Source organism: Neoarius graeffei, chromosome 23 (assembly GCF_027579695.1).
Source record: "Neoarius graeffei isolate fNeoGra1 chromosome 23, fNeoGra1.pri, whole genome shotgun sequence".
Classification (NCBI taxonomy): Eukaryota; Metazoa; Chordata; class Actinopteri; order Siluriformes; family Ariidae; genus Neoarius; species Neoarius graeffei.
Window position 1 is genome coordinate 23719573 of NC_083591.1, and position 26383 is coordinate 23745955.

Consider the following 26383-nt stretch of genomic DNA (forward strand, 5'->3'; position numbering starts at 1 on the left):
TTTTTATCCATGTTGAATGTAGTTCATATGGTCCACGGCAAGCGTCGCTTATCCACGCGATCTTCACAAGACTTGTGCGAGACTTCAAATGTGAAGTGTCAGCACCGCCATTTTGAAAACTGTTTACACAGCGGCCAGATCGCCATATCAATCCAATTTAGATTAACTCCTTCAATGCCTTTGGACGAGTAACGTATGTCATGAAATGTTTTACCACTGTGCCTTATGACATATACTACTTGTCATAAACACCTCCTTTTATGTACCTTACATGGCACATTTACTTTTCCTTCACAGTGGCACATTACCGTGAATTGGTCGAGTGGTTAGCGTGTCCGCCTCTCGATCGGGAGATCGGGAGTTCTATTCATGGTCGGGTCATACCAAAGACCATCATAAAAAAGGTACCCAGTTACTTGGAATACATGGACCCTTGGTGTACCTTGTGTTTTCATGTACTAGTAATTCATGTTTATGGACAGGTTCTCATTGACAAGACCCATTGTCTTTGGTTTTTTTTGGATGTTTTTGAAGTTGTTTGTGATTACTAAAGTTATTTTTACTCTATTTTTTTGTGATTTTTTTTTTCTATACAAATATTAAAAATATAAAGTTCTGAACAAGTTAGAGAAAGATTATCAAAATATCCCAATTTTGACCTCTTTTTGTCCTATATGCCTGGCACATTACAGTTAATTATGGGTGGCAGCCAAGGGGTTAATTTCGAGATTTGCCAGCTTCGTCAGTGATGGAGATTATTCCATACGACTTTGAACCAACGTGGAGTAGAGAAGAGTTGGAAAGACAACAGGATAAGGACTAGTCCGTCGCGCTGGTTTACGTCATTACTGTCGTACAATTAAAACGTGCCGGATCAGGCGGCTGGTAGGTTTTCAAAATAATAAATACATGCATGTATTTTTGTGATAAATACATATTATACTGAGCGCATTTCTCACGTAATCCTCACTAAGGTTTCGGACAGCACTACAAAATGGCTTCCCCAGTATACTGTATAGTGCCCTATATAGTGAGTAGGGAGCGATTTTGGACACGGAAAACTTCCGGCTTGATTACGTCAGCATTCGAAAGAGGGCGCGCGCGTCTTTTGATAATGTTGGCAGATGTTGGTCACTTTGATTTCTGCTGTACGTTTTACTTCCGTCCTATGATGTCTCACACAGGTCTCAGCGAATCTTGTTTACGGCGATTGCTTTGACGTATGGACTGATCTATTACATAGCATATTTCAAACACTCATTACCTGCTATACTGTAGTAGTGACAAAATAGCTGTCAGAAATGCATTCCTATATTTTATAAAATGAGAGAAACAATTTTGATGATAAAAAAAAATTGCCTTCAGTTCTCCTCTAAAGTGTATGTATTGCCTTATTGTAATGCTTTAAAATGGGGGAAAAAGTGTTTGTGTGTATAAAATTAGTAACGACCAAAATGAATTAATAAAGCAAGGGGAAAATGATAGTTTTGTGCTTGATAATAAAATATCAATAAATGGCAGCTTCCGGATCCGGGAAAAAGGCAGCCTTGTCCCAGGGCTAATCTCATATGTCACGGCATGGATCCCCGATTATCTGGCTCATTTCGGTTCATCTGACTCTGTGCTTGTTTACTTGCTGAAATTGGATATCGTTGTTGGAATCTTAGAAAAATAATGATAGGAAAGCGCTGCGTTGTTTGGATGTTCAAATCCACATACAACAGGACATTCAGTTCACGAATTTCTGAGAAATGACACTAATCTAAAGCAACAGCACTCCTTACATATGATTGGCTGATTAGATAACTGCATGAATGTGCAGGTGTATGGGTGTTCCTAATAAAGTGGAGTGTGTGTATATATAAAATACTTTTTTTTATCCCCCCCTTCTTTTTGGCAGGAAGGGAGGTCTGCCTGGGGTGCATATAGCTTCTACTTAAATTTGCATAATTGCATCAAAATATGGAGTAATTAAGCCTGAAAGAGCAGTTTCCATATGAATCACTTCTCCCTCAATTCTTCACCAATTTTGATTCTTTCTGCGGCCGGCGTGAGCTACACCATCATTGACTGTCTCGTTCACAACATGCTCATACTGGACATCTTTTCAGCACGCAATTTTACTTCATAGCACACAACCAGGGCGGCACGGTGGTGTAGTGGTTAGCGCTGTCGCCTCACAGCAAGAAGGTCTGGGTTTGAGCCCCATGGCCGGCGAGGGCCTTTCTGTGCGGAGTTTGCATGTTCTCCCCGTGTCCGCGTGGGTTTCCTCCGGGTGCTCTGGTTTCCCCCGCAGTCCAAAGACATGCAGGTTAGGTTAACTGGTGACTAAATTGACCGTAGGTGTGAATGCGAGTGTGAATGGTTGTCTGTGTCTGTGTCAGCCCTGTGATGACCTGGCGACTTGTCCAGGGTGTACCCTGCCTTTCACCCGTAGTCAGCTGGGATAGGCTCCAGCTTGCCTGCGACCCTGTAGAACAAGATAAAGCGGCTAGAGATAATGAGATGAGATGAGCACACAACCATGGAAATCATTGTTGACTCACGTTCCTATTTGAGTCTGGTTTCTTCTTCAGGTGGTCTCAGAGTTTTACCATGCTAGTGTTGCTTCTGGTTGCTCATTAGGGATATAAATCTATTTCCAGATTTGTGATGCTGCTTTGTGAGTGTTTTTTTGTGAGAATCTCTTAAAATCGCATTGAACTGAATATAGCTAAAACATACGAGGGTAAGTCAAAAAGTTCTAAGACAGCTGTTATAATTTCAAAAGAATTCAAAAAAGGAATACAAAGAAGGAGTTCTCCGATGGAAACATCGCTTGCAGAATTGTTTAGACTTAAATGGAAGATATGTAGAGAAATAGCTTTATTTTCATAAATATTTTTTTTTTTTAATTTGTCTGAGAACTTTTGACTTGCCCTCATATATTACTAAGTAACAAAATTTGGGTAATAACATGCTTTCAGATATTTTCCCCACACGTGGCAATCAGACATGGCATTGTATTCACATTATTTTTGTAACAATTTTTCCATAGAACATGGGTCACCACTGACCTGGTTAATATTTTCAGGCACTTATTGCTTTTTGCAGATTATTACAAAGTATTACAAATTAATACTTGTGTTATATACATGCATATGCACACAAGTGCATCTCAAACAGTTAATATTGTGAAAAAAAGTTGTTTTTTTGTAATTTAATTCAAAAAAGGTAAACTTTCACATTCTATATTCACTACACAAGGTGAAATATTTCAATCTTTTTTTTTTTTTGATTATGGCTCATAGCTCATGAAAGTCAGATATTCAATATCTCAAATTATTAGAATATTTCCTAACATCAATCAAAAAAGCATTTACGATAAAGAAATGTCCAACTTCTGAAAAGTATGTTCATTTATACACTCACTACTTGGTTGGGGCTCCTTTACCATGAATTACTGCATCAGTGCAGCGTGGCATGGAGGCGATCAGCCTGTGGCACTGCTGAGGTGTTCTTGAAGCCCAGATTGCTTTGATGGTGGCCTTCAGCTCGTCTGTATTTTTGGGTCGGGTGTTTCTCATCTTCCTCTTAACAGTACCCCATAGATTCTCTGTGGGGGTCAGGTGAGTTGGCTGGCTAATCAAGCACATTAACATCATGGTCAGCAAACCAATACAGTAGTCGTTTTGGCACTGTGGGCAGGTGCTAAGTCCTGCTGGAAAAGGAAATCAGCAACTCCATAAAGCTTGTCAGCAGATGGAAGCATGAAGTGCTTAAAGATCTCCTGGTAGATGGCTGCATTGACTTTGGACTTGAGAAAAAACAGTGGCCCAACACCAGCAGATGACATGGCACCCCAAATCATCACTGACTGCAGAAACTTCACACTGGACTTCAAATACCTTGGATTCTGTGCCTCTCCATTCTTCGTCCAGACTCTAGGATTTCCAAATGAATTGCAAAAGTTACTTTCATCTGAAAAGTGGACTTTGGACCACTGAGCAACAGTCCAGTTCTTACTCTCCTTAGCCCAGGTAAGACGCTTCTGGCATTGTCTCTGGTTCAGGAGTGGGTTGATATTCAGAATGAGACAGTTGCAGCCCCTTTCCTGAAGACATCTGTGTGTGGTGGCTCTTGATGCACTGACATCAGCCTCAGTCCACTCCTTGTGAAGCTCTCCCATATTCTTGAATCAACTCTTCTTGACAACCCTTTCAAGGCTGCGGTCATCCCTGTTGAGCACCTTTTCCAGCCACCCTTTTCAGCAATGACCTGTGGATTACCCTCCTTGTGGAAGGCGTCGATGATCATCTGGACAACTGTCAAGTCAGCAGTCTTCCCCATGATTGTTGTTGCTTGTTATGAACTAGGCCAAGAGATGCCCAGTATTTATACTGTTTTACTCAAATTTGACATGAAATAATCTAATAATTTGGGATAGTGGGTTTCTGATTTTTCATGAGCTATAAGCCATGATCAAAATTCAAACAAAACAGTTTGCATTATTTCACTTTACATGTAATGAACATAGAATATATGAAAGTTTACCTTTTTTAATTAAATTACAAAAAAAAACTTTTTCATGATTTTCTAAAAAAAGAATTTTTAAGATGCACTTGTGTGTGTGTGTGTGTGTGTGTGTGTGTGTGTGTGTGTGTGTGTGTGTATACAGCTAGGCCCAGAAATATTTGGACAGTGACACAATCTTCATGATTTGGGCTCTGCATGCCACCACATTGGATTTGAAATGAAACAACTATCACAGAATTGAAGTGCAGACTTTAAGGTTTAATTCAAGGGGTTGAACAAAAATATATGATTAAACATGTAGGAACTGTAGCTATTTTTATACAAACGCTCCTCATTTCAGGGGCTCAAAAGTAATTGGACAAATAAACATAACCTTAAGTAAAATGTTACTTTTCAATATTTTGTTGAGAATCCTTTGCAGGCAATAACTCCCTGAAGTCTGGAACCCATGGACATCACCAAACGCTGGGTTTCTTCCTTTGTGATGCTTTGCTAGGCCTTTACTGCAGCTGTCTTCAGTTGTTGCTTGTTTGTGGGTCTTTCTGCCTTAAGTTTTGTCTTGAGCAAGTGAAATGCATGCTTGATTGGGTTGAGATCTGGTGATTGACTCGGCCATTGCAGAATATTCCACTTCAATTCTTTAAAAAACTCCTGGGTTGTCTGTGGTTGGTAGAAGAGAGCAACTGGACTTGCTTGAAGATTCTTGAAAGTGTTTCGCCTCTCATCCGAAAGGCTTCCTCAGTTCTGTCTGACTAATAGGGAGTATCCAGTATTTATCCTCTCATGGATCATCATAGAATCCGAATCAGAATGCTGATGGCTGCATTGTAGGTGGCTGATAAAAGATGTCATAGACACCCACCTCTGTTCAGTGATGGTCGTTCCAGGTTGACAAAAGTGAACGATCCTCTCTGGCTAAGATGTCTGCCAGTTTTCTGGAAGTCCTCTCATTGGGCCACCTACAATGCAGGCATCAGCATTCTGATTCAGATTCTATGATGATCCATGAGAGGATAAATACTTGATACTCCCTATTAGTCAGACTGAACTGAGGAAGCCTTTTGGATGAGAGGCGAAACGTTTTCAAGAATCTTCAAGCAAGTCCAGTTGCTCTCTTCTACCAACCACAGATTACTATGTACCTGGATGACTGAGATTCTTCACAGATAAACTCCTGGGTTGCTTTTGCAGTATGTTTTGGATCATTGTCCATCTGTACTGTGAAGCGCCGTCCAGTCAACTTGGCTGAATCTGAGCAGAAAGTATATCCCTATACACTTTTTAGAATTCATCCGGCTGCTTTTGTCTTTTGTCACATCATCAATAAGCACAAGTGACCCAGTGCCATTGGAAGCCATGCATGCCCATGCCATCACACTGCCTCCACCATGTTTTACAGAAGATGTGGTGTGCTTTGGATCATGAGCTGTTCCAATTCTTCTCCAAACTTTCTTCTTCCCATCATTCTGGTACAGGTTGATCTTGGTCTCATCTGTCCAAAGAATGCTGTTCCAGAACTGTGCTGGCTTCTTCAGGTGTTTTTTGGCAAAGTCAATTCTGGCCTTTCTATTTTTGAGGCTGATTAATGGTTTGCACCTTGTGGTGAATCCTTTGTATTTACTCTCATGAAGTCTTCTCTTTATGGTAGACTTATGGCCCTTTTCCACTACCCTTTTTCAGCTCGCTTCAGCTCACTTCAGCCCGACACGGCTCGCGTTTCGACTACCTCAGAACAGCACGACTCAGCTCGCTTCAGCCCTGCTCAGCCCCCAAAACTCGCACGGTTTTGGAGTGGGGCTGAAGCGAGCCAAACCGAGCCGAGTGAGGCTAGGGGCGTGAGGAGACACTCCCCTGTGCACTGATTGGTGAGGAGGAGTGTCCTCACACGCCCCGCGAGCACGCTGGGATCTGTAAACACCGTAAACCTGGAAGAAGAAGAATTACGAATTATGAGAATTTCTGAAGCCTTATGTGCCTCGCCTCATCTATACGCTCTTGCCAGTATCTGTTGTCGGTGACAACAAGCCACAGCACCAAGACCAGCAACACTAACGACTCCATGTCCTCCATGTTTATTGTTTACTATCCGGGTCGTGAGACTACCGCTTAAAAGATCACTGATGTCACTGTTTGCGCCGCCTAACGACATCACGTGACGTCCACCCACTTTTGCTAACTCCACCCAATGTGTCCACCCACTTCCAGCCAGCACGGTTCAGCGCGGTTGTAGTCGAAATGCAACTCCAACAGCCCCACTCAGCTCGACTCAGCCCAACTCAGCACGGCACGGCTCAGCCCAACTCAGCTGCGTTGGTAGTGGAAAAGCGGCATAAGATACTGATGCACCTACTTCCTGGAGAGTGTTCTTCACTTGAGTGGATGTTGTGAAGGGGTTTTTCTTCACCATGGAAAGGATTCTGAGTTCCCAAGCTCACCAGTGTGCACTTTTTTTCTTTTCTCAGAATGTACCAAACTGTTGATTTGGCCACTCCTAACATTTCTGCTATATCTCTGATGGATTTCTTCTTTTTTTCAGCCTCAGGATGGTCTGTTTCACCTCCATTGAGAGCTCCTTTGACCGCATGTTGTGTGTTCACAGCAACAGCTTCCAAATGCAAACGCCACACCTGGAATCAACTCCAGACCTTTTAACTGCTTAATTGATGACAGGTTAACGAGGGAAGAGCCCATGCAGCCTTGTTTTTTTTTTGTTTTTTTTTGCAGCCTTCTGAGTCAATTGTCCAATTACTTTTGGTCCCTTGAAAAAGAGGCGACTACGTATTAAAGAGCTGTAATTCCTAAACCCTTGCTCCAAATTGGATGTGAATACTCTCAAATTACAGCTGAGAGTCTGCACTTTAAGCCCATATTGATTATATAATTGTATCCTGAATATGTTTTCGTTAATAGCTAAAATAAAACTTCACTGTCCAAATATTTTTGGGCCTAACTGTACGTACGTGTACACACACACACACACACACACACACACACACACAGAGTATATGGGTCTGTCTCAGAAACTGGGTACTGTGGGGGTACCCCAGTAAATATACTGTCAATAAACTATACGGTTTTGAATGGTGATGTTGGTTTTAATTTGAAATAAAATGATGAAAGAAATAATACAGATAAAGCTAAATTTTTGATGTGAATATTCAGAATTTGGCAAAAATTCTGCAAATTTGTGGAAAAATGGCAGCTTGATCTGGGACGTGATAAATGGTTGACTACATCGCATTCTCTTAAAAAGGTTGTAGTTCACTGAAAAGTCTACAGTTATCACTAATTGTATTTTAAGTTGTAACTTTATATACACCTAAGGATTGGTGCGCTCACAGAATAATCATAATCGTAATAAAACATCATGCAAAATATTTGATCATTGTTGTAACTCTTTTTTTCCGCATACCCAAAACCAATACGATCGTGTGTTTTGATCCAAACGGAAAGCCTCAGGGTCAAGGTCACAACCTCACCAAAAGTAGTAACTTAATCACTACACCATATAAAAATTTAGTTATAAATCTGCAATTTTATTTTTTAAAACGAAAGCTGAAAGTTAGGTATAGAATGTTTCTTACAGAATGTTATGATGGTAGCTGGTCTTGTATGAATTTCTGAGCTATAAAATGAGTTGTGGTCTATTTTTTACCGTAGCGTGTTATTTGTGTGCGCGGAAGGACACACATTAACAATCTGGATGTGTAGAATGGAATTTTCCACTCCAACAGTTAGTTGATCGTGCTTCCATTTGCGGTCTTTCTGTTACGCGAGTGATCTGTTCAGACATTATCACTGAAAAGGTGAGTTTTGACAGTTTTATTTTGTTTTAGTCTTGCAGTATAAGGCAATAGAATTTTTTTTTTTTCATCTTACTTTCATATTTCGTAGTGTTGGCGTATTTTTGGCCAATATTTTGCAACCATGGTCAATTTAGATCGAACTTTTGATAGAATCTATGGCCAGTCATTTTGCCCTGCCCCGCGCTCCGTCCGGTGTGGTAGTGATGTCCCGTTGCTCGCGTGCCGCAGCAGAGACCCGCGCGACCTTCAGCTGGTACGGTTGCTGTTCTTTTACCACCGCTGTTATTCTCATCTTTTCGGTGTGTTCTTGATTTTTCCATTGTGTCCTATTGTCCTATTTCTCCATATCAAATACCCAAAATGCATCATATTATTCATATTTAAGTGAATAATCAATTCAGTCATCATAACTTGGCATTTTTAACCCAAGCAATCAAAAAGAGGAAATTTATTCAATAATTTCACTCATCTGTGAAGGAGGGGCTTTAATTCTTCATGATGTAGCTATTTTATATGTAAATCAATTTAATAAAAACATTTTGAATTGTCATCAAAAATTTCCACAGTGGAAGTCAGATAAAGCAAGATACTATCTTTATTCTTATTAAACATGACAAACATTGAGTGTTAGGTAAACGCAAAAAAAAAAAGTAAAATTAGAAAATTTATTTTTTGACCATAATGTCCCAAATGAGAGACCAGTTTCTGAGATGGACCCATATCTACATGACATTTGGAGAAGGGGAGAAATTAGGTCATGGGTCTGTAGAGGTGTGAGGTCCTAGTTTAACTATGATGCCCAATACCAGTCCTGGGGGGCTGAATTCCCACACATTTTGGGGTTTTGCTCCAACATACCTACTATACCTGTTAATTAAGTGGAAAGCTAAATCTGAGCACTGTTGCACTCCAGTTGTGGCACTTGGTTTAAGAGTTAAACAGAATTTGTTCAACCCAGGGGGCAGCACCTGGCGTTAAAGCCAGGGGCTGCTTGTTTTCTTGACCTACTTAATGGTGCCAGGGACATTCCTGAATTTCTTGAACGCAAAAACATGCCAGTGCTCTGACTCTTTTCTGACAGTATGTCCAAGTGTTTTCTTTGTTCTAGCACTATAAGACTTGTTCAGCATCTTTCCATTTCCCCTTTCTCTGTCTCAGGGGTGGAGGAGACGAGAACCCCGCATCCCTAGCTGAGAATTGCTTTCGCGAGTTGCTTGGCCGTGCTGCATATGGAAACATGAACAACGCTGTTCGGCCTGTGCTCGTGTAAGTACAGTTTCCATAGCATGTGAACACTATAGAACCACCATTGTGTCAAACCACCATGTGATCTTTTCAACTGCCTTTGGAAGTCTGGAAGCTTTTGACATGCATGCTTCACTCAGATGCTTGAAATTCCTAAAAAAAAAATCTTTGATTTTCATCTCAAGTGGACTAGAGTGTAAAATAAAAGCATGTTGTAGTGATTAGTATTTTGGTATGCTGTCTCTGTTTGTAGTGACTAATAAATTCAAGTAATGGAGTAGACTGCACTGTCAACAGTTAGCCTCTTTAAACTGACCTTGGCACTAGATTTTAAGCTTAATGACTGGTAACGGGGAAGGGATACAAAGGTACAGGCAAGGACTTAACCTTCTTTAAGCACATGTGTAAATCAACATGTCGTTATTTATCATTTGGGTCTCGTAATTCATAAAGGCCTCAGCATTAAACTAAAAAAAAAGGGTAAGCTACAAACTGACAGCTAGTTTCAAATCAGCAAACTAAATCCTTTTGTTCCTTTTAGCTTGAAAAGAACTTGCTGCCTTTCCTTTAAACTCTTTCCATCATTTGATGTATAGTTTAGATCTCCACTGTACTAATAGAAAGTCTGATCTACCATGAAAGTGCTGGAAAAATGCATGAATTTATTTCCAGGTTTTGCTATTTGTCTTTCATAATCACCTTTTCCTAAAGTAACATTGTTGCATTAATTCCCTTCCTTTTAAATATGACTACAGTTGTGGTTAAAAAAAAAAAGAGAGGGGAAAAAAACATGGTGTAATCATTGCATATATAGACTTAGTGGCCACCTACATCTACAGTTGTGGTCAGAAGTTTCCATACAGTGACATGAATGTCATCTTGGATATGAATGTCATGGCAATATTTGGGCTTTCAGTAATTTCTTTGAAGTGTTCTTTTTCTGTGGCAGAATGTACAGCATACATCTTTAATTTAAAAAAAAATACTAGAATTTGGTGCACAAGTTTTAATTTTCTTTGGGTTTTCTGAAATCAACACGGGGTCAAAATTATACGTGCATGGTCAAAAATATACATACAGCACACCTAATATTTGGGTAAAATGTCTCTTCACAATATTCCCCTTGCCCAGACATTTTTTGTTTACCATGAACAAGCTTCTGGCAGAATTCTGGTTGGATATTTCATGACTCTTCATGGTAGAATTGGTCGAGTTCAATTAAATTATTTATTTATTTTTTTCCTTGGCATGGCCTCGACTTATAAGCACGGTCCATATATTTTCAATAGGGTTGAAGTCAGGACTTGTTTTAAGCTTAATGTTAGCCTGCTTTATCCTCCACAACCAGCTCTGATGCATGTTTGGGTTCATTGTCCTGTTGTAGCTCCCAAGTCATGTTGAAGTTTCTGGTGGTTTATGCTGAAGAATTCTGAGGTAGTCCTCCTTCATTATTCCATCCACTTTGTGCAATGAACCAGTTCCACGGGCAACAAAACAGCCCCAGAACATGATGATCCTACCACCACCACCAGCTGGTACAGTGTCCCTCTGTACATGGTGGTCATTGTGGCCAAACAACTCAATCTTTGTCTCATCTGACCATACAGCTATCCTCCAGAAGGCTTTTTCTTTTTCCATGTGGTCAGCTTCAAACCTTAGTTAAGCTTGAAGTTGTCAATTTTGGAGCAGGGGGTTATTTCTTGGATAGCAGCCTCTTAGTTCATGGTGATCTGAACTGTAGACCATGATCCAGCAGCTTCCAGTCTATGGCAGGGCTGTGCCTTAGACGTTCCTTGGTTGCTCCTGACCATCCTAATCAATTTCCTTTCAGCTGAGGGTGACAGTTTGGGCTTTCTTGAAGCAAAGTGGCTTGGCAAAGTGACTACACCTCACAATAACTTGCATACTACAACTTCAACATGACTTGGGAGTTACAACAGGACAATGAACCCAAACACACATCAGAGCTGGTTGTTTGAACTGATCTTGGAATTTGCAGTCATTTTAGAAATGGCTCCAATTGACATTCTGGAGTTGTGTACATCTGCAATCCTCTTTCTCAGATCTGCACTGAGCTCTTTGGAAGTTCCCATTTTACTGTGTGTTGGCCAATCCAATGAGTGCTGTAAACAAACCCTTTTTATGAAGGCACAGAGAAACTACCAGCTGTAGTCAATCATGATCACTAACAGGAAGTTCAGAGATCTCGGCTTTGGCAAGATGAGAGACATTTTGGAAGTTTCATCATCTCTGAATTAATAATCTAAGTGAGCGTATGTAAATTTTTGACCGTGTGTTGATTTCAGAAAACCCAAAGAAAATTAAAACTTGTGCACCAAATTCTAGTGGTGGTGTTTTTTATTAAAGATGTATGCTGTATAATCATTCTGCCACAGAAAAAGAACAGTTCAAAGAAATTACTGTAAGCCCAAATATTGCCATGACATTCATGTCACTGTATGTAAACTTCTGACCACAACTGTATATACACTCTGTCACAATCTACTGTACTTAATAGGCCACAATGGCTTCTATAGAGTCCAAGTATCTGTAAAGTCAGCACATCTCTGTCTAACAAACAAACATTTGTTCTTGCATCAAACTTGCTTGGACACACCAAGATTTAGACAGAAGCTTAGCTAAGAGGCCCTTATTAACCCAAGAATGATTAATATTTGTAAATGTTGGCATAAACACTGAGCTTCTTGTAATCTTAGACATGACTCCACTCATGGGTACAATTTCATGAGTTGTCTTTTTGTTTTTCAAAATAAATGCTGATTTAAAAGTAATCTAAACAAACACACAGATAGTAGGAAGCAAACGGCTAACTTGACACATTAATCCTACTTCAGATATTGGATTAGTCTGTGGATCTAAAAGCTCTTCATACGAACCAAGTATTCATTTGATTTGCACATTAATATTTCTAATTGCCTTGTAAGAAAGATTCTCTTTACTTAGCTTAAAAAAATTCCTATTCTCCCTTAGGTTTTCATTCTTGTAGGAGAAACCAGTTTCCTAACATGACTGTGATGTGATTCCAATAAGAGTCTGAAAAAGGTACATTCTTAAGCCTGGACTGTACTTGTGCAAGAGGGCTGCCATACGTATCCTGCAACTGTTTGGTGCATGGCTTGTGCACATCCTCAACACTGTGCATCCATGTGATGAAATGGCAGTGTAAATATTGGGAGTAGTGTGTTGCTGTGTAACCAACTTAAAGTGCTGATGACACGTTTTTGACATCTTTGGCGATGTTTTATAGCATAAAAAGTAATTCCAGATGATCCATATATTAATTCACGAAGGCGCCTATTTTACAAGTTATGATAAAAAACGCAGCTATTTGGGCAAATTTGACAGGGCTGCAGCACCCAGGAGACGAAAGAGGAGGAGGAGCTATATGACGTCAGCGAAAGAACCTTCCTCCTCACTTACTAGTTTGTTGTTGATGCCACAGGTGTTCAGTTTGTCATTATTAGTATTATACATTATTTTATATATATATATATTAGTTATTATGCCTTCGCGTTGTGTTGCCAGCTTTTGCTCCAAAACCTACAAGGATGGGGTAAGTTTATTCAAGTTTCCCAGAGATCCCGAGCTGCATGCGAAGTGGGTGAAGCAAGTCAGGCGCACTCGTGACAAGTGGGAGCCCTCACCAACATCCGTCCTGTGCTCTGAACACTTCGATTTGGATTGTTTTGACACCCTTCCCAGCTTAAAAGAATCTCTTGGGTGTTCAGTTCATCACAAACGTGTGTTACTACCATCAGCAGTGCCTACACAGTGTTGCCAGATTGGGAGGTTTCCCGCCCAGTTGAGCGGTTTCAAGTGCATTTTGGTGGGTTTTGAACATATTTTGGGCTGGAAAACGTCAGCAGTATCTGTTGCCAGATACTGCTGAAGGTTTCCAGCCCAAAATATGTTCAAAACCCACCAAAATGCACTTGAAACCGCTCAACTGGGCGGGATTCCTCCCAATCTGGCAACACTGCCAGTACTCCGGAGGGGGTCTACTAGTAGCTATGCCGGATCCAAAGACAGTCCTCCTGTCAGAACATGTGTTGTGAAACGACATAAGATAAAGGTACGTAGAGCTATAGATTCTACATGATAATCATAAATGTAATCATAAAGTCGGCGTGATATCAGTCATGTATTTGCTTGTGAAAGCTTGCGGCTTTCATGTAACTGCCGCCTAGCAATGAGAGGCAAAGGGTAAAGAGGGTAGGCTATCATAGATTCTTTTCGGAAGAGATCAACACAATTCTAGACTCCCAGAAGAGGAAGAGCTAGCACTAGAGAGTTCACCGGCGTTTTCATGCGCCATTTCCATTGAGTAGAACCAGAGTAGAACAGCCAGTGAACCGCAGCGTGTTCTCCCGCTGACGTCACAACATGGCCGCGAGCCATGGACCCAGTTTTCTTGCGCTGTGCAATTAAAGGTTGGATATTTGCGTAACAGCAGCTTCTTTTCACGTAATTATAACAGAAATCTAGCATGTTTGCCATGTTGTATAGTTTATTTAAGAAATTGCATAGAGTCATGTTCGTGTCATCAGCCCTTTAAACTCGTGTCTCCAATCACATGTTTATGCACTATTCTACATAGCACAAATATTAACCAGTTTACCTCTTAAGGTTAACTTGACCTTTCTTGTGGCGTTCAAACGTACGAAGGTAAAGGTCTTATATGCCCGTTTTCTGGCTCTTCTAACTTTGTAAATACTTCTGAATGTTAACAGTAGAGTTTTCAGTTTTTAGACGCAGCTCATGACTGCAGTCACAACAATGACGGGAATGTCAGTGTGTAACGTCGCTGTGCATGAAATCTTAAAATTTTTCATCTCACTCAGAAACCTGACACACAGGCTCTGATGTGTCATCTACTGGATGTCGCTATTTTTCATCCCCCAGATTTATATAAAGTATGCAGATGAGTGCTGCTTGTATGGCACAGCTTCTGCAAGCACATTCAATGTCATGCATCAAGTATAAACCAGGCCTTATATAGAGAAGTGAGAGCGATGGGGAAACCTCTGGTTTCTAATCCTTTCAGTGTACTCCTGGATCTGCTGCCAGAATGTTGGCAGTAGATGCACAGCTCCAGTAAGCATATACCTTCCAAATGTTATTTCCAGGAATCTCTTAATTTATCCCTGTAATTTTAGGATTCCAGAGTTATCTCATGAGGATTTTAAGATGTACAAGTCTCACCATTAACTGCATAAAGAGATTTTGGAGTTGGATAACCTTTCAGTTATTCAATAACTGTAACTGAGATGTTATCACATTCCAAAAATGATTTCAGGATGTTTGTCGCCAGAGATCATGGTAATCGGAAGGTCGTTTGCATCTAATGTACACTTATCTATTTATATGTTCATGTTACATATTTATTCAGACTGAGGCAGCAACTTCATTGCTACAGCACTTGGCCATTCTCTTATCTAATATACAGCTCAGCATACAGAGCTGCCAATAGGGGCACATTTATTCTGATTCAAATGTAATGATATTAAACCCAAATGAATATTGATTCATCCACATGACACATGATTTTAGTTGAACTCGTGTCACTTCTGTACTTAGACCAAGTGGGAAAACTCCAGTCACATTGTGTCAGTCACAAACTTATCTATCACTTACAAACTGCCAACTCCCAAACCATTTCTGTTTCCGGTCAAGTGTATGCTGTGTGTGTTTTGGCTGCCGCTTCTCACTGGAGCTTTTTTTTTTTCCTCCCCCTTTTTGTGATTTTATATAATTTGATGTTTGTTCCTTTGAATGTTCTTTGTTTGGGTGTTTTTTCCACCGGTTGTGGTGTAGCTCCAGACCCAGTTTTGGGCATTGGTTCCCTTTGGGCCTTGGTCCTCCATGGGTGATGCCTGTGGTCCTTGCTATGGACTGCAGTGAGCTTGTTGCTCTTTTTATCATCGGGGTTGTCCAGTGCTCTGTTCAGCAGTGGTTCCAAGCGATGTTGCCCGGTGGCATCATGGTGGCTGTGCAGGCAGTTTGGGACATACCAGTACTCTGTGCGGTGGTGCTTCTGTGCTTGCTTTGTGGATCCATGGTGTAGTGTTCTGGCCAGTGGCGTCACGGCGGCTGTGCAGGCGGTGTGAGACATACCTTTGTGCGCCTTTTGGTGGGACTGTGGGTAGCTACGCCACTGGAATTGCATCCTGACCCTCTTTTGGTGGACACCCCCCCCCCCCCCCCCCCCCCCCCATGATAAAGCGACCTTGGGTGTGAGAGAGGTGCTATATAAATTGAAAATATGATTATTAGGGAGGGTGAAGGATGACGTGCTTCCTCTGAGACACGTGATGCCACACCTTTTCAACCTGCTGCTTATGCTGTGTCACAGGGCAGCGTAACATGCTCTGAGGAAAGAGCTATCTACCCTCTTCCGCATACATGAGCTCACAAATGCTTACGATTGACGGGAGAGAGAATGGCTTCCCTCCTCCCAGAGAGCATGACCAATTTTGCTCTCTTGGCTCCCAGCCATAGATGGCTTTGGCATTCAGATTTGTTCTCCAGACAGTAGGATGCTTTTCAGTTGCACCACTCAAGAGCCTCTGTTATAACTTGCATTATAGCAGCTATAAACTTTCCCTCACCAATCTCTCTCATTTTCTTACTTTTTAACTTAAGAAAAAATGTACAACATATTTATTTATTTTTTATAGAGAAAAGTTCAACATTTAAACACGTACAAATGAGCACATTAGTACAAACCTTATCAGTGTGCTGTGGTTTAAGGTAACGGTTTCCTTACCTTAATGTGACAGTTATTGTTGTCCATCGCAAACGATGATCAGTCATTGTCCCAGAGGGATGTTTCCTTTGGTGGCTGTGCAAGCCAGTCTTGGAGCGGCATAGTTTTCCGCAAACGTTACAAGAGATGGCACCATCAGCGGATAGAGTTTGCTGCCATGCTTTTTGCAGCAACCTGTTTTAATCTCTCTTGGCATTTCTACTTGTGTCGAAGGTCTTACAACCCTGAGCCAACAGGTTTCTCCATATCCTTCTGTCAACAGCAAGGCATTCAAAGCTGTCCGGGGATACACCAAAACTTTGGAGAGAGACTTTGTATCTCTTCTTGGGACATCTATTATGAGTGCCTCTGCAGAGTTCTCCAAAAAAGATCTTTTTCGGCAAGCGTGCATCTGACGTTCTAACCACATGTCCTGCCCATCGGAGTTGAGTTTGATGTATAATACCTTCAATACTAGGAATGTTTGCACATTCCAGAACTTTAGTAGTGGTTACTCGATCTTGCCATTTAATACCCAACAGCTGTCTCAGATGTTGCATGTGAAAAATCTCCAGTTGTCCCAGATGTCAGCAATACATCACCCAGGCCTCACAACCATACAGCAGTGTGGATAGTACTACAGCACGATATACTTGTATCTTCATGTTGGTCTTTAGATGTTTGTTGTTAAAATCTCGGTTACAGAGTCGTCCAAACGCACTGCTGGCTTTCTCAAGGCGATTCTCAATTTCCTTATCAATTGGGTTGTCTGGTGTTATTATGCTGCCCAGATATGTGAATTGTAGCACCACGTTGAGTTGTTGGTCATCAAGGACAATACTAATGTTATGTGGAGCTGATCCAGGTACAGGTTGGTGCATAACCACAGTTTTAGTGGTATTGATCACGAAGCCAAACCGTTTCATGGCCGTGGAAAAGGTTGTCATGATTTGCTGTAGATCTTGTATAGATTCGGCCACAATTGCGCAGTCATCTGCAAACAGCAACTCTCTAACAAGCTTATGAAGGCATTTGGTTTTAGCTTTCAGTCTCTGAATTTTGAAAATACTTCCATCAGTGTGATACGTTATACCTACACGGCAGATGGATGAGTGCAACAAACAGGGCCGCTGCAAAATAAATTATAAAATGCTCAGGAGCCAATACATCCCCTTGTTTCACTCCAGTTGTGACAGGGAAGGAGCGAGACATTGTTCCATCTACTTTGATCTGCACTTGCATGTCCTCGTGGAGTTGTCTTACAATGTTGGTAAACTTTTGTGGACAGCTGAGTCTGTGCAGCACTTGCCACAATGTTTCTCTGCTTACTGAATCAAATGCCTTTGTCAGATTGATAAAGGCCATAAATAACTCACGGTTTTGTTCTATGCGCTTCTCCTGCATTTGTCATAGTGTAAAGACCATGTCGACTGTACCTTGGTTTGGTTGAAAACCACACTGGCTTTCTGTTATGAAGATCCTAGATATTGCTTCGGTCACCCTGGTCAGTAGAACTCTTGTGAGAATTTTCCCAGCAGAGGATAATAGAAATATGCCTCCATACGAGTTGCAATCAGATCTCGGCCCTTTTCCCTTATAGAATGGTATAAGAAGAGCATTCTTTAAATCTTGTGGTACGACTTCAATTTTCCAGATACAGTGAAAAAGGGGAGTCAGCACATCAGAAGCAACATTGCCAATGGCTTTGTAGACATCTGGAGGGATTTTATCAGGACCGGCAGCCTTCCATGCTGTTTGTTGCTTGATCGCTTGTAGAACTTCTGAAGCAGTCGGTGGTTCCTGCATACTTGCCATTGTGGCAGATGTTGGATAATGTTGCTGTCCACAGAGGTAGACTGGTTTAGCACTCCATGGAAATGTTCCACTAATCTCTCACTGATACCATCTTTGTCTCTTATTAGTTCAGAGCCATCAGAAGATAGGAACGGATGTTGTCCGCCAGTCTTCGGTCCATAAATCAACCTAACTGCAGAATAGAAGTTTCTCAAGTCATTGTTTCTTGCATATTCTTGTATCTTGCAAGCCTTCTTCAAATACCAAGCATCTTTCATCTTTCACAGCTCGCACTGGGTTTTGGCCTTTGCTTGGCGCCACCTTTCATGGTGTAGTGTGGTGCTATCATTTTAGGTATGTTATAAGCAACTCTTTGTTCACTCAGCAGAGCTTATAGGTCTTCCTCACTCTCCTTGAACCAGTCTTGATGTTCCTGTTTGCATGGGCCTACAATTTTCGTTGTGGCATCATAAACACAGCACTTGATTCCTGACTAAAGGTCAGGTGCGTTATCACATGCGGAGTTGATGTCAGATAGTCCGTTCTTAATAGTGTCACGAAGTGCACAACAAACTCTGGTGTTGTTCAGTGCTACCACATCAACATTGGCTGACATGTCTTTTGCTCTGTGGTTTTTGTAGAGCTTCCTCAGAACAAGAGCGAGCTTGCATCTAACTAGCCTATGATTGGTATTACACTCTGCTCCCCTCATGACTCTCGTGAGATTGACGTCCACGTGTCAGAACAAAATCGATAAGGTGCCAATGCTTGGACCTTGGGTGCATCCAGGTTGTTTTAAATTTATCAGCTTGGTGAAAGTGTGTGTGTGTTAGTTATTGTGAGATCAAGCTCTGCACATAGCATAAGGAGTAACACTCCGTTTTTGTTGCATTTCCCAACACCTTGCTTGCCGAGTGCACCTTGCCAAAGTCATTGTTCCTTGCATATTCTTGCACCAGTTCTTTTCCCGCTCTTGCATTAAAGTCTCCAAGAATGACCAATTTATCTTTATTTGAAACGCTACTTATTGCAGACTTTAGACAGTCATAGAATTCCTCTTTTGCATCTTCAGTGACTTTGAGTGTTGGTGCATATGCGTAGATTGTTATTTTTATTGATTTTAAAATGGGCTTTGATGACTATCACTAAGACACATTCAGGCATCCCCACCAAGCAGGAGGTCATGGTGGAACAAATGGCAATAGCAACTCCAGAAGTACGTGCTTCTCCAGCAGGTCGTCCACTCCAGAAAAACGTATAGCCACCACTCTGTTCCGTCAGTTGTCCAGTGTCAGCAAATTGGGTTTCCTGTAGAGTACAGGCATTGATGATGTATCGCTGCAGCTCCTTCGCTACCAACGCTGTTCTGCATTCAGGTCTTCCACTGCCATCTCTGTCCAAGAGTATTACTTTACTGCAGTTACTTTACTGCTTACCACTGGTAAGTGATAAAATCGCTTCACACCCCTAATCATCCGTTTTCCTATGGAGAGAGAGAGAGTTGTCAACCTGTGGGAAGTGTTACATCCCCCTTTGGATTTTACACCTTGTGGCTATAAATAATGTATAATTACACACAGGTTTGGCCTTGTTTGCTGTTAACCTCTCAAAGTTCAACCACTGTGTCAAATAGCCATAGTATACTAATGAGGGTGGTCCTGTATCTTTTTGTCTGGAAAAGTAATATGATTTTACAAAGCTATAGCTTTTAGACTTGCATCTAATCCACAGTGAATGCATCTTGATGGACAACGCTGTGAACAGAGAGCTCAGCACTGTTGAGAGTATTTTGCTATCATGTAACCACTGTTATTGGTGGTGGTAGTAGTAGTATTCAATAAAACTAAGAAATATTCTTTACATTTTTAAGACTAAGATACTGAATATTCAAAAAGATTGGCTTATCTCTAACATGAATTATCCACACTTTAACTTCCAGCAGCAGACACACTTTCACTGTTGTTTTTATTTATAGCTTAGCATATTTGTGATTCTGTGACCTAGAAGACACTACTTCCATCAGGGATTTTAGCACCAGGATTTGATGGATAATGCCAAAGTTAATGTGCTCTGTTTGTGCTGTCAAGGCTCGCTGATGAGAAGCTTTTGTCTCTGCTTAGTTATCAGCCAATTAGGACCAAGCTGGATGACTGTGAGAAGTGAATATCAAAGCATTGCATTCATCCTTTCTGGCACATTACACACATCTCCTTTTGAACAAATTCTGTAATGTTCCACACACCTTCTTTAGAATAAATTTAACGATGTGTTTTGTTTGTTCCTGTCTGTTTATATGTTAATTTGTGTGTTGCTTAGTTAATATCTTCACGGCGAGGTGTGTATGTGAACAGCTTGTTCAGATCGAGCGTTTGAGCTTGTGTGTGTGTGTGTGGGTGGGGGGTGTCAAGAGGAAGGTTTTGAAGTGCAAAGAAAGAGGAGAGGTTTAATCTTTTGGGGACAGATCTGTATCTTTGATAGGGATTAAAGGTGATGGAGAGAAGGGGGGGTTGGAAGGAAGGATTGGGGAGGCTTTCTTCCAGGCATTCTAAAAATAGCTCAGATTGGGGGCAGATTGACGTCACCATGGCGACTACAGGCAGGCAAGGGAGGAAAGAGAGGATGATGGAAGAAAATTAGGAAAGTGGGAAAAGCAAGTGGAAGCATATGTATTAGATTTGAAATAAAGCAAATAATGTCTATGCAGCAAGCAAGCAGAGAGTAAATCATATAAGACTAACAGACTGATTCGAAGCGTATTATTAGAATACCTAAATTGTCACGGTGTAGCTCTGATGTGTGTGAGAGAGAGAAAGAAAGCAAGAAGTGATGAATTAACTGTCCCACTAAAGGTTGCAATAGGTATTGGGAACTGCAATAACTGGGGAACATAATGAAATCTAATTGTTCAAGCCATGGCCTCAGCAAAGATGTATTATGTAGCTGAGAAAACTGCAGTCCTGGCTAGACGGCTAGTCTGGGATTAAATGGGCCTCCTTTCAGTCTTTTTAAAAACACTCCTTCACTCCGCCCCATCTCAGTCTGTTCAGAAATGAAAACATGGCGGAATCTGGTAAGCAACCAGTGCAGCCAGATACTTTGTGAGCAAGCAAAAAAAAAAAAGTAATGACAAGAAATTGTAGTAAAACCAAAATACACCTTGGTAACACTTTTCCAAGATGGAGAAAGTCATTACTGGTGAATGGGAGAAAGTTATTCATGGAATCAGTGCTGTTCCTCCTGGACATGTGTGTGTATAAATGCTCTCTTTTTAAATGTTCAAGTGTTTGAATGGCGACTTCACATAACGCATCAAGGAGATAATGAAGCCCGATTCTGATTGGACTAGGTTTATATGAAGAGAGTGGGTGAATCTGTTGTCACTGTGTGTGACCTGTAGACCATGTAGCAATGACTGTAGAAATAACACCGGGTAATATACCATATAATTCTTCAGTATAAAGACATACCAGGAGGCTCTCTTTTCTGCCATCTCCAACTGAGCCCAAAATTAAACTTTTATTGACCCAGGTTAAAATGCAGAACAATAAAATATAGACAAAGTTTTAAAGGACTTCTCACATGATGTGAGTGAGTGACGCTTCTGGGTGTTTTGGGTCAAGTTATTGAATTGCTAATGAAACTGCAGCATACATGTTATGTGCATGTGACCTAATAACGAACAAGCACAACTTGATCAGCCAAGACCTATAATATAGTGTATATAACAAGAAGACAGAGTCATCTATATCCCCCGCCCTATATACCAACTATATACCAAGTTTCAAGATATTATTTGTCGCATTTTTCAAGTTCTGCTGCAGGAAACCAACCCTACCTCTTTATACTGACCTCAGCAGCCCATGGCATAAACCCACCAGACCTTTGGTCCAGGTGAATTAAAAATTTAAATTTCTCACATTTCTTAGTATCAAAAGGCACATATATATGACTTAATCATCACATATACCAACTTTCAAGACCATACCACTCATAGTTTTCAAGTTCTGCTCCGGAAACAAAACCTACCCCTAAGACTAACCTGAGAGACTAAGTCTGAAATTGTTTCTGTGGAAACATGAAAAATTAAAATTTCTCATATTTCTTAGTATGAAAAGGCACATCTACATCACCTTGTTAACACGCGTACCAAGTTTCAAATCCGTATCATGAATAGTTTTGGATATATGCTCCGGAAACGAACATTGCTCTTAGAAACTAAGTCAACATCTATTTTTTTAATGTAAAAATTCGAAAAATACTTTTTTTTTTTCCAAAATGGCAAAAGGCACCAGTTCACATGCTGCTTGATATGTATACGAAGTGTCATGAATATATTTTCAGTAGTTTTAAAGATATGGCCCGGAAATGAAAACATGACCGGAAGGAAGGAAGGAAGCAAGCAGTTTCTATATACAGGGATGTGATTTTTCCGTGAATTCGCGGAATTCCGCTTTTTTCACCTCAAAACTTGAAGAAAATTTTTTTTCCGATTTTTCCCTCATCCACATTCGTATCCTATTCGTTCCGACTTTGTTTGAAAGATGGTAGCCTCGGATTTGCATCTTTACGCCTCGATCACGGAGGCTGCCATCTTTCAACTCTTTGTTTGAAGCGAGCTTACGTACAGCTATCTAACAAGCGCGTTCATTGGTTGTTACAGAGCGATGAGCCAATCACGTACCTCGTTTCATCTCAGTGACGTAATTGCGTAAATGACGTAATTACGTCAATGAGATGAAACGAGGTACGTGATTGGCTCATCGCTCTGTAACAACCAATGAACGCGCTTGTTAGATAGCTGTACGTAAGCTCGCTTCAAACAAAGAGTTGAATGATGGCAGCCTCCGTGATCGAGCGTAAAGATGCAAATCGAGTTAAAGAAATCGACAGAATAGTGAATGGTTGGAGAAAAACCGCGGCTCGCCTCGGGGCGAATTACGTCACAAGGCGCGGGGCTAGTGGGCCCTGCTCGCGCTGGTTCTTTGGGGTGTGTGTGTGTGTGTGTGTGTGAGAGAGAGAGAGAGAGAGAGAGAGAGAGAGTGAGTGAGTGTGTGTGTGTGAGTGTGTGTGAGTGAGAGTGTGTGTGTCAGAGTTGCATGTTGACCATTAAATTGGCTTGAGTTTGTTAATCATGACAAGTTTTTTCTTGTATGTTTGCTTGCCATTTTAGTACAATTTTTAAGTCAGAAAACCCCAGAACCCAGGAGCTTCGGGGGGCTTCCCCCCCTTGTCCCCCCACCAGGCCGCTGCCCTGGACCAGCTGGGGGCCTGCGGCCCCCAGCCCCCCAGCTAAAATTTTCAGATAATTTCACCAGCCCAAAATCACATCCCTGTATATATCCCCCACCAAACTTTGTTTGGGTGGGGAATAATAAAGGTCAACACACACAGTTTGTGCTAAAATGAGGTGCATGTGGTCCACATGGAATTTTAGTGAGATGACATTGTGAAGACACGCTCATGTCTGATTTATATAGAAATTGCTTATCCCATGTGAATCAATCATAATCACTACAGATGTCCTCAGGCAACATTACTTACACATGTCTGGAAACTTTATCCTGTCCAAACCATGTTTTATTGAGCCAGGTAAGATAATGCTTTTGCCTAACTCCTGTGCAGCTAACAATCTGGAAACTAGATAGAACTGGGAGTGACAGTCACTTGAACAACCCATGAGAGTTCATTATGAAGATGAACAGGATGGCAAAGGCACTCTTGTCCATTTGTCCAACAGTTTAAAAAAATCATTTGGATTACACACACGTGCGCGCGCGCGCACACACACCCACCCCATGGCTATCAAACAGTTGAAAGGCAAATGAGAACTACTTGAGCTGCAGGCTTGACTAATGCATATTTAAATTGGCATGATAGTTTTAGTTTTTGTATGTGTTCAGGATAAAGTTAATATTATAGTGGATTCAAATTAATAGATCATTTTGTCCTCAATGATGTGCTGTATGAAAAATACTGTGTGCTTCATAAACCATATGAGCCTGATTCACTCACGAGGCACAAATGTCATGTTCATGATAATGAATCTTAATCTGACTTAAAGGTCATGTGTATACAAATTGAATAGCATATGTTCCCAGAGTAGCTGGAGAAGATTTAGAATAAAGAAGAATTAGAAGAAGAGTTTAGTGGTTCCAGAGAAGATAGTTCTAGCCATAGTTAGTTATTCTGACTTTCAAATTGGTCATTAAAGATACTGGTGTTAGACGGTGGCAAAAAAAAAAAAAGGATTTCTATGAAAATCAAGCTGCAGCATCGCAGACCTTCATGTATTACACAGAAATAACTGAAAATGTAATTTTTTTTTTTATCATTGTCAGCAAAACCTACACTAAAACTAACAGTAACTAAATAAAGTATAACGCAATTAAGAAGTTATGATGAAAGTTCAAATGAACACTGTCAGAGCTTTAACACATTGCATGGATTCTCTGATATTTGTATTAGAAGTTGTTTATATTCCATCATACCAACAAATTATCGTACTGGAGTTCCAATGTCGTTCAGCTCACCCAGTATAAACTGTCAGTGTGTGTGTGTGTGTGAGACTGATGTTCTCTCTTTCTCTCTCTTCCAGGCATTTGGATAATCATCATTTATGGGATCCAAATGAGTTTGCAGTATCCTGCTTCAAAATCATAATGTACTCCATACAGGCAAGACACACACACACACACACACACACACACGCTCTCCTTCCTCCCCCCCCCCCCCCCCCCCCCCCCTCTCTCTCTCTTTCTGTTCCACTCCATCCTATCTTTGATTTTCTTGCCTGGTGATCCCAGGTGTTCGACATCCGCTATTAAAGATAAGAGGCGGTCAATTCACATCTGTAATTGACGTTTGAAGATGCTTGTTCAAGTGTGGGTGAAGGTAACGTGTGCATTGGTGCACATCATCCATGCCTGAGTGTGAAGGAAAGTTATGCAGAAATGTTTAGTGTTGGTGAATGAAAAGTCAGTGAATGGTGTGTGTGTGTGTGTGTGTGTGTGTATATGTGTTTTTTTCAGGCTCAGCACTCACATCATGTGATCCAGCAGGTTCTGAACCACCTGGACACACACAGTAAGAATACACCACGGGTCCGAGCAGGTATCGTCCAGGTGCTACTGGAGACTGTCGCCATAGCAGCCAAAGGCTCCGTTGGTAAGAAGTGTGTGTGGGTATGTGTTTTTGAGACATGCTGATGTAACATGACAGTTTGAGTTTTTCATTGTATTGGACCTGAAATTTTGATTGAAACATTACATGCTTTCTCAATCGCAAGTCAGTTTCCCTTTATTCTTCCTGTCAAACTTTCATTGTTCTCTTGTCTTCTGCCTTCTCCATTTGTCAGTGCTGCTGTCTGAACTGATGATAAATATGATTTACATGTCTCGACTAACTAATCCAAGTCCATTTCGCTCATTGTGTTCTGTCTCTCCCTTGTGTTTCTGTTTTGTTCTCTGTTTAATCTCACTCTTTCCACTTTTCTCTTTCTGTCTTCCTCTTAAATGCTTTTGTCTCGCAGGTCTTACTGCTCCTAAAAGTCTAAATGCTTGCACGTTTCTCAGTCCTCCCTGCTCGCCACCTAATCTCTGGTTGGGTAGGTTAAATAGCAAAGACACTCGGCCAATAGTGTGTCTTATCAGGTTGTAACCACTGTTTGTAGTAAGATAGCCGTTTGCTTATTTTTTTAATAACGTATTGATGTACAATGTAGTTAGTTCCCATTCCCTTTGGTCTATTTGGAAGCAATTGATTGGGGGGGGAAGGAACTGGCTTAAAGATTGGAGAAAGATAATGAGTGCAGATGCTTCCAAAGGTTTACTGCTTCATACAGTTTAGCATCCTAACATCTCGCCATGCTCTGTTTATAAAAAAAAAAAAATGCTGAGCAGCCCAGTAGACCTTGATTTTAAATTAAGATGACAAGAGGATCGGTGAAAATGGGGTAATTATTGGGGAATGGATGGCAGGAACATCAGTCACGAAGACGTCTCCGCTCACTAGTGTATGAACAGGAACAGTGATGAAAGCAATATCAATGATTAGAGATGTATGGGAAAGACAAAACAGACGTGGAAATTGTGTTCATGTTTATTAAAGAACACTTCAATCAGTATGAGCAGAGATATGGGACTAGCCTTTGACAGTTTCCTTTCAAACAATCCGTGACAGTCATAACAGCCATAAACACATCGCATGGCACATACCAGCAGTATTATTCCCAAATGTTTTAGAACAGTGCTAATATGTA

The 26383-nt window shown here is 41.0% G+C and overlaps 1 protein-coding gene across 3 annotated transcripts in view; it reads left to right on the plus strand.

The window, feature by feature from the left end:
- efr3a (EFR3 homolog A (S. cerevisiae)) overlaps positions 1 to 26383 on the plus strand; it is a 182667-nt gene that overhangs the window by 94562 nt on the left and 61722 nt on the right. For all 3 annotated transcript variants that reach the window (XM_060905946.1, XM_060905947.1, XM_060905945.1), the window contains 3 exons: positions 9480 to 9587; positions 24722 to 24800; positions 25155 to 25290. In XM_060905946.1, the coding sequence (XP_060761929.1) occupies positions 9480 to 9587; positions 24722 to 24800; positions 25155 to 25290 (323 nt within the window). The remainder of the gene's footprint in view (positions 1 to 9479; positions 9588 to 24721; positions 24801 to 25154; positions 25291 to 26383) is intronic.